We start from the raw sequence: 11,033 nt of genomic DNA on the forward strand, positions 1-11,033 counted from the left end.
TAGGGCTACATATCCTAGAGCTGACACATCCTAGACATTACATATGGGACAATAACACTATATTATACAGCACAGCTTCCTACGGCTCTCATACAGGGCAGGCTACATATCCTAGAGCTGACACATCCTAGACATTACATATGGACAATAACACTATATTATACAGCACAGCTTCCTACTGCTCTCATACAGGGCAGGCTACATATCCTAGAGCTGACACATCCTAGACATTACATATGGGACAATAACACTATATTATACAGCACAGCTTCCTACGGCTCTCATACAGGGCAGGCTACATATCCTAGAGCTGACACATCCTAGACATTACATATGGGACAATAACACTATATTATACAGCACAGCTTCCTACTGCTCTCATACAGGGCAGGCTACATATCCTAGAGCTGACACATCCTAGACATTACATATGGGACAATAACACTATATTATACAGCACAGCTTCCTACGGCTCTCATACAGGGCAGGCTACATATCCTAGAGCTGACACATCCTAGACATTACATATGGGACAATAACACTATATTATACAGCACAGCTTCCTACTGCTCTCATACAGGGCAGGCTACATATCCTAGAGCTGACACATCCTAGACATTACATATGGGACAATAACACTATATTATACAGCACAGCTTCCTACGGCTCTCATACAGGGCAGGCTACATATCCCGGAGCTGACACATCCTAGACATTACATATGGACAATAACACTATATTATACAGCACAGCTTCCTACTGCTATCATACAGGGCAGGCTACATATCCTAGAGCTGACACATCCTAGACATTACATATGGGACAATAACACTATATTATACAGGCACAGCTTCTACGGCTCTCATACAGGGCAGGCTACATATCCTAGAGCTGACACATCCTAGACATTACATATGGGACAATAACACTATATTATACAGCACAGCTTCCTACGGCTCTCATACAGGGCAGGCTACATATCCCGGAGCTGACACATCCTAGACATTACATATGGGACAATAACACTATATTATAAAGCACAGCTTCCTACGGCTCTCATACAGGGCAGGCTACATATCCTAGAGCTGACACATCCTAGACATTACATATGGGACAATAACACTATATTATACAGCACAGCTTCCTACGGCTCTCATACAGGGCAGGCTACATATCCTAGAGCTGACACATCCTAGACATTACATATGGGACAATAACACTATATTATACAGCACAGCTTCCTACTGCTCTCATACAGGGCAGGCTACATATCCCGGAGCTGACACATCCTAGACATTACATATGGGACAATAACACTATATTATACAGCACAGCTTCCTACTGCTCTCATACAGGGCAGGCTACATATCCCGGAGCTGACACATCCTAGACATTACATATGGGACAATAACACTATATTATACAGCACAGCTTCCTACTGCTCTCATACAGGGCAGGCTACATATCCTAGAGCTGACACATCCTAGACATTACATATGGGACAATAACACTATATTATACAGCACAGCTTCCTACTGCTCTCATACAGGGCAGGCTACATATCCTAGAGCTGACACATCCTAGACATTACATATGGGACAATAACACTATATTATACAGCACAGCTTCCTACGGCTCTCATACAGGGCAGGCTACATATCCTAGAGCTGACACATCCTAGACATTACATATGGGACAATAACACTATATTATACAGCACAGCTTCCTACGGCTCTCATACAGGGCAGGCTACATATCCTAGAGCTGACACATCCTAGACATTACATATGGGACAATAACACTATATTATACAGCACAGCTTCCTACTGCTCTCATACAGGGCAGGCTACATATCCTAGAGCTGACACATCCTAGACATTACATATGGGACAATAACACTATATTATACAGCACAGCTTCCTACGGCTCTCATACAGGGCAGGCTACATATCCTAGAGCTGACACATCCTAGACATTACATATGGGACAATAACACTATATTATACAGCACAGCTTCCTACGGCTCTCATACAGGGCAGGCTACATATCCTAGAGCTGACACATCCTAGACATTACATATGGGACAATAACACTATATTATACAGCACAGCTTCCTACTGCTCTCATACAGGGCAGGCTACATATCCTAGAGCTGACACATCCTAGACATTACATATGGGACAATAACACTATATTATACAGCAACAGCTTCCTACGGCTCTCATACAGGGCAGGCTACATATCCTAGAGCTGACACATCCTAGACATTACATATGGGACAATAACACTATATTATACAGCACAGCTTCCTACGGCTCTCATACAGGGCAGGCTACATATCCTAGAGCTGACACATCCTAGACATTACATATGGGACAATAACACTATATTATACAGCACAGCTTCCTACTGCTATCATACAGGGCAGGCTACATATCCTAGAGCTGACACATCCTAGACATTACATATGGGACAATAACACTATATTATACAGCACAGCTTCCTACTGCTCTCATACAGGGCAGGCTACATATCCCGGAGCTGACACATCCTAGACATTACATATGGGACAATAACACTATATTATACAGCACAGCTTCCTACTGCTCTCATACAGGCAGGCTACATATCCCAGAGCTGACACATCCTAGACATTACATATGGGACAATAACACTATATTATACAGCACAGCTTCCTACGGCTCTCATACAGGGCAGGCTACATATCCTAGAGCTGACACATCCTAGACATTACATATGGGACAATAACACTATATTATACAGCACAGCTTCCTACTGCTCTCATACAGGGCAGGCTACATATCCCGGAGCTGACACATCCTAGACATTACATATGGGACAATAACACTATATTATACAGCACAGCTTCCTACTGCTCTCATACAGGGCAGGCTACATATCCTAGAGCTGACACATCCTAGACATTACATATGGGACAATAACACTATATTATACAGCACAGCTTCCTACTGCTCTCATACAGGGCAGGCTACATATCCCGGAGCTGACACATCCTAGACATTACATATGGGACAATAACACTATATTATACAGCACAGCTTCCTACTGCTCTCATACAGGGCAGGCTACATATCCCGGAGCTGACACATCCTAGACATTACATATGGGACAATAACACTATATTATACAGCACAGCTTCCTACGGCTCTCATACAGGGCAGGCTACATATCCCGGAGCTGACACATCCTAGACATTACATATGGGACAATAACACTATATTATACAGCACAGCTTCCTACGGCTCTCATACAGGGCAGGCTACATATCCAGAGCTGACACATCCTAGACATTACATATGGGACAATAACACTATATTATACAGCACAGCTTCCTACGGCTCTCATACAGGGCAGGCTACATATCCTAGAGCTGACACATCCTAGACATTACATATGGGACAATAACACTATATTATACAGCACAGCTTCCTACTGCTCTCATACAGGGCAGGCTACATATCCTAGAGCTGACACATCCTAGACATTACATATGGGACAATAACACTATATTATACAGCACAGCTTCCTACGGCTCTCATACAGGGCAGGCTACATATCCCGGAGCTGACACATCCTAGACATTACATATGGGGACAATAACACTATATTATACAGCACAGCTTCCTACTGCTCTCATACAGGGCAGGCTACATATCCTAGAGCTGACACATCCTAGACATTACATATGGGACAATAACACTATATTATACAGCACAGCTTCCTACTGCTCTCATACAGGGCAGGCTACATATCCTAGAGCTGACACATCCTAGACATTACATATGGGACAATAACACTATATTATACAGCACAGCTTCCTACGGCTCTCATACAGGGCAGGCTACATATCCCGGAGCTGACACATCCTAGACATTACATATGGGACAATAACACTATATTATACAGCACAGCTTCCTACGGCTCTCATACAGGGCAGGCTACATATCCTAGAGCTGACACATCCTAGACATTACATATGGGACAATAACACTATATTATACAGCACAGCTTCCTACAGCTCTCATACAGGGCAGGCTACATATCCTAGAGCTGACACATCCTAGACATTACATATGGGACAATAACACTATATTATACAGCACAGCTTCCTACTGCTCTCATACAGGGCAGGCTACATATCCTAGAGCTGACACATCCTAGACATTACATATGGGACAATAACACTATATTATACAGCACAGCTTCCTACTGCTCTCATACAGGGCAGGCTACATATCCTAGAGCTGACACATCCTAGACATTACATATGGGACAATAACACTATATTATACAGCACAGCTTCCTACTGCTCTCATACAGGGCAGGCTACATATCCTAGAGCTGACACATCCTAGACATTACATATGGGACAATAACACTATATTATACAGCACAGCTTCCTACGGCTCTCATACAGGGCAGGCTACATATCCCAGAGCTGACACATCCTAGACATTACATATGGGACAATAACACTATATTATACAGCACAGCTTCCTACTGCTCTCATACAGGGCAGGCTACATATCCCGGAGCTGACACATCCTAGACATTACATATGGGACAATAACACTATATTATACAGCACAGCTTCCTACTGCCCTCATACAGGGCAGGCTACATATCCTAGAGCTGACACATCCTAGACATTACATATGGGACAATAACACTACATTATACAGCACAGCTTCCTACTGCTCTCATACAGGGCAGGCTACATATCCTAGAGCTGACACATCCTAGACATTACATATGGGACAATAACACTATATTATACAGCACAGCTTCCTACTGCTCTCATACAGGGCAGGCTACATATCCCGGAGCTGACACATCCTAGACATTACATATGGGACAATAACACTATATTATACAGCACAGCTTCCTACTGCTCTCATACAGGGCAGGCTACATATCCTAGAGCTGACACATCCTAGACATTACATATGGGACAATAACACTATATTATACAGCACAGCTTCCTACTGCTCTCATACAGGGCAGGCTACATATCCCGGAGCTGACACATCCTAGACATTACATATGGGACAATAACACTATATTATACAGCACAGCTTCCTACTGCTCTCATACAGGGCAGGCTACATATCCTAGAGCTGACACATCCTAGACATTACATATGGGACAATAACACTATATTATACAGCACAGCTTCCTACTGCTCTCATACAGGGCAGGCTACATATCCTAGAGCTGACACATCCTAGACATTACATATGGGACAATAACACTATATTATACAGCACAGCTTCCTACTGCTCTCATACAGGGCAGGCTACATATCCTAGAGCTGACACATCCTAGACATTACATATGGGACAATAACACTATATTATACAGCACAGGTTCCTACTGCTCTCATACAGGGCAGGCTACATATCCCGGAGCTGACACATCCTAGACATTACATATGGGACAATAACACTATATTATACAGCACAGCTTCCTACTGCTATCATACAGGGCAGGCTACATATCCCGGAGCTGACACATCCTAGACATTACATATGGGACAATAACACTATATTATACAGCACAGCTTCCTACTGCCCTCATACAGGGCAGGCTACATATCCTAGAGCTGACACATCCTAGACATTACATATGGGACAATAACACTATATTATACAGCACAGCTTCCTACTGCTCTCATACAGGGCAGGCTACATATCCCGGAGCTGACACATCCTAGACATTACATATGGGACAATAACACTATATTATACAGCACGGCTTCCTACGGCCCTCATACAGGGCAGGCTACATATCCCGGAGCTGACACATCCTAGACATTACATATGGGACAATAACACTATATTATACAGCACAGCTTCCTACGGCTCTCATACAGGGCAGGCTACATATCCCGGAGCTGACACATCCTAGACATTACATATGGGACAATAACACTATATTATACAGCACAGCTTCCTACGGCTCTCATACAGGGCAGGCTACATATCCCGGAGCTGACACATCCTAGACATTACATATGGGACAATAACACTATATTATACAGCACAGCTTCCTACGGCTCTCATACAGGGCAGGCTACATATCCTAGAGCTGACACATCCTAGACATTACATATGGGACAATAACACTATATTATACAGCACAGCTTCCTACTGCTCTCATACAGGGCAGGCTACATATCCTAGAGCTGACACATCCTAGACATTACATATGGGACAATAACACTATATTATACAGCACAGCTTCCTACGGCTCTCATACAGGGCAGGCTACATATCCTAGAGCTGACACATCCTAGACATTACATATGGGACAATAACACTATATTATACAGCACAGCTTCCTACGGCTCTCATACAGGGCAGGCTACATATCCTAGAGCTGACACATCCTAGACATTACATATGGGACAATAACACTATATTATACAGCGCAGCTTCCTACTGCTCTCATACAGGGCAGGCTACATATCCCAGAGCTGACACATCCTAGACATTACATATGGGACAATAACACTATATTATACAGCACAGCTTCCTACGGCTCTCATACAGGGCAGGCTACATATCCTAGAGCTGACACATCCTAGACATTACATATGGGACAATAACACTATATTATACAGCACAGCTTCCTACTGCTCTCATACAGGGCAGGCTACATATCCCGGAGCTGACACATCCTAGACATTACATATGGGACAATAACACTATATTATACAGCACAGCTTCCTACTGCTCTCATACAGGGCAGGCTACATATCCTAGAGCTGACACATCCTAGACATTACATATGGGACAATAACACTATATTATACAGCACAGCTTCCTACTGCTCTCATACAGGGCAGGCTACATATCCTAGAGCTGACACATCCTAGACATTACATATGGGACAATAACACTATATTATACAGCACAGCTTCCTACGGCTCTCATACAGGGCAGGCTACATATCCCGGAGCTGACACATCCTAGACATTACATATGGGACAATAACACTATATTATACAGCACAGCTTCCTACTGCTCTCATACAGGGCAGGCTACATATCCTAGAGCTGACACATCCTAGACATTACATATGGGACAATAACACTATATTATACAGCACAGCTTCCTACTGCCCTCATACAGGGCAGGCTACATATCCCGGAGCTGACACATCCTAGACATTACATATGGGACAATAACACTATATTATACAGCACAGCTTCCTACTGCTCTCATACAGGGCAGGCTACATATCCTAGAGCTGACACATCCTAGACATTACATATGGGACAATAACACTATATTATACAGCACAGCTTACTACGGCTCTCATACAGGGCAGGCTACATATCCTAGAGCTGACACATCCTAGACATTACATATGGGACAATAACACTATATTATACAGCACAGCTTCCTACGGCTCTCATACAGGGCAGGCTACATATCCCGGAGCTGACACATCCTAGACATTACATATGGGACAATAACACTATATTATACAGCACAGCTTCCTACGGCTCTCATACAGGGCAGGCTACATATCCCAGAGCTGACACATCCTAGACATTACATATGGGACAATAACACTATATTATACAGCACAGCTTCCTACTGCTATCATACAGGGCAGGCTACATATCCTAGAGCTGACACATCCTAGACATTACATATGGGACAATAACACTATATTATACAGCACAGCTTCCTACTGCTCTCATACAGGGCAGGCTACATATCCCGGAGCTGACACATCCTAGACATTACATATGGGACAATAACACTATATTATACAGCACAGCTTCCTACGGCTCTCATACAGGGCAGGCTACATATCCTAGAGCTGACACATCCTAGACATTACATATGGGACAATAACACTACATTATACAGCACAGCTTCCTACGGCTCTCATACAGGGCAGGCTACATATCCTAGAGCTGACACATCCTAGACATTACATATGGGACAATAACACTATATTATACAGCACAGCTTCCTACTGCTCTCATACAGGGCAGGCTACATATCCTAGAGCTGACACATCCTAGACATTACATATGGGACAATAACACTATATTATACAGCACAGCTTCCTACTGCTCTCATACAGGGCAGGCTACATATCCTAGAGCTGACACATCCTAGACATTACATATGGGACAATAACACTATATTATACAGCACAGCTTCCTACTGCTCTCATACAGGGCAGGCTACATATCCCGGAGCTGACACATCCTAGACATTACATATGGGACAATAACACTATATTATACAGCACAGCTTCCTACGGCTCTCATACAGGGCAGGCTACATATCCTAGAGCTGACACATCCTAGACATTACATATGGGACAATAACACTACATTATACAGCACAGCTTCCTACGGCTCTCATACAGGGCAGGCTACATATCCTAGAGCTGACACATCCTAGACATTACATATGGGACAATAACACTATATTATACAGCACAGCTTCCTACTGCTCTCATACAGGGCAGGCTACATATCCTAGAGCTGACACATCCTAGACATTACATATGGGACAATAACACTATATTATACAGCACAGCTTCCTACTGCTCTCATACAGGGCAGGCTACATATCCCGGAGCTGACACATCCTAGACATTACATATGGGACAATAACACTATATTATACAGCACAGCTTCCTACTGCTCTCATACAGGGCAGGCTACATATCCTAGAGCTGACACATCCTAGACATTACATATGGGACAATAACACTATATTATACAGCACAGCTTCCTACTGCTCTCATACAGGGCAGGCTACATATCCCGGAGCTGACACATCCTAGACATTACATATGGGACAATAACACTATATTATACAGCACAGCTTCCTACGGCCCTCATACAGGGCAGGCTACATATCCCGGAGCTGACACATCCTAGACATTACATATGGGACAATAACACTATATTATACAGCACAGCTTCCTACGGCTCTCATACAGGGCAGGCTACATATCCCGGAGCTGACACATCCTAGACATTACATATGGGACAATAACACTATATTATACAGCACAGCTTCCTACGGCTCTCATACAGGGCAGGCTACATATCCTAGAGCTGACACATCCTAGACATTACATATGGGACAATAACACTACATTATACAGCACAGCTTCCTACGGCTCTCATACAGGGCAGGCTACATATCCTAGAGCTGACACATCCTAGACATTACATATGGGACAATAACACTATATTATACAGCACAGCTTCCTACTGCTCTCATACAGGGCAGGCTACATATCCTAGAGCTGACACATCCTAGACATTACATATGGGACAATAACACTATATTATACAGCACAGCTTCCTACTGCTCTCATACAGGGCAGGCTACATATCCCGGAGCTGACACATCCTAGACATTACATATGGGACAATAACACTATATTATACAGCACAGCTTCCTACTGCTCTCATACAGGGCAGGCTACATATCCTAGAGCTGACACATCCTAGACATTACATATGGGACAATAACACTATATTATACAGCACAGCTTCCTACTGCTCTCATACAGGGCAGGCTACATATCCCGGAGCTGACACATCCTAGACATTACATATGGGACAATAACACTATATTATACAGCACAGCTTCCTACGGCCCTCATACAGGGCAGGCTACATATCCCGGAGCTGACACATCCTAGACATTACATATGGGACAATAACACTATATTATACAGCACAGCTTCCTACGGCTCTCATACAGGGCAGGCTACATATCCCGGAGCTGACACATCCTAGACATTACATATGGGACAATAACACTATATTATACAGCACAGCTTCCTACGGCTCTCATACAGGGCAGGCTACATATCCTAGAGCTGACACATCCTAGACATTACATATGGGACAATAACACTATATTATACAGCACAGCTTCCTACGGCTCTCATACAGGGCAGGCTACATATCCTAGAGCTGACACATCCTAGACATTACATATGGGACAATAACACTATATTATACAGCACAGCTTCCTACGGCTCTCATACAGGGCAGGCTACATATCCTAGAGCTGACACATCCTAGACATTACATATGGGACAATAACACTATATTATACAGCACAGCTTCCTACTGCTCTCATACAGGGCAGGCTACATATCCTAGAGCTGACACATCCTAGACATTACATATGGGACAATAACACTATATTATACAGCACAGCTTCCTACTGCTATCATACAGGGCAGGCTACATATCCCAGAGCTGACACATCCTAGACATTACATATGGGACAATAACACTATATTATACAGCACAGCTTCCTACGGCTCTCATACAGGGCAGGCTACATATCCTAGAGCTGACACATCCTAGACATTACATATGGGACAATAACACTATATTATACAGCACAGCTTCCTACTGCTATCATACAGGGCAGGCTACATATCCTAGAGCTGACACATCCTAGACATTACATATGGGACAATAACACTATATTATACAGCACAGCTTCCTACTGCTCTCATACAGGGCAGGCTACATATCCTAGAGCTGACACATCCAGCAGCCGCTTCCACTCCCCGGAGACTCGCACTCACCATCCTGCTTCCTCTGACACAGCCAGCAGACAACAAACTGTCGCTTCACCGGTCACTATGGTAACACAGGAAGTCACGTCACGGGGCTGAGGAGAGGGGCGCGGTCTCTTCACCATGAGGTAATCACGTGGCCTGTCTACATGGAATTAGTGATTTGCTGCCCCTGCTGGTCACTGTGGTGTAGTTCCTCGATAGGGAAATGCAGCTGAGCACATCCGGGAATCTTCCTAGAATCTCCCTTTATTCAGTGCAGGAGAAGCCGCAGGACAACAACACCCTGTGTGCTAGAAACCGCATTGTATCAGGGACCTTACTCATGCCACAGTTCACATGACTCAGGAAACCCTGTTACAGGAATAAGTCCATAGACACAGGTGAAGGAGCAGACTGCTGAA

General features: G+C 43.8%; 1 protein-coding gene across 1 annotated transcript in view; it reads right to left on the bottom strand.

Moving 5' to 3' along the window:
• The window catches only part of DYNLRB2 (dynein light chain roadblock-type 2), a 41,617-nt gene extending 30,901 nt beyond the window's left edge, over window positions 1-10,716 (bottom strand). The window contains exon 1 of the mRNA XM_075280587.1: window positions 10,639-10,716. Coding sequence (XP_075136688.1) covers window positions 10,639-10,641 — 3 coding nt within the window. The 5' untranslated portion in view covers window positions 10,642-10,716. The remainder of the gene's footprint in view (window positions 1-10,638) is intronic.
• Between the last annotated feature and the right edge of the window lie 317 nt (window positions 10,717-11,033).

The sequence above is a fragment of the Leptodactylus fuscus genome, chromosome 7, assembly GCF_031893055.1.
Source record: "Leptodactylus fuscus isolate aLepFus1 chromosome 7, aLepFus1.hap2, whole genome shotgun sequence".
Classification (NCBI taxonomy): Eukaryota; Metazoa; Chordata; class Amphibia; order Anura; family Leptodactylidae; genus Leptodactylus; species Leptodactylus fuscus.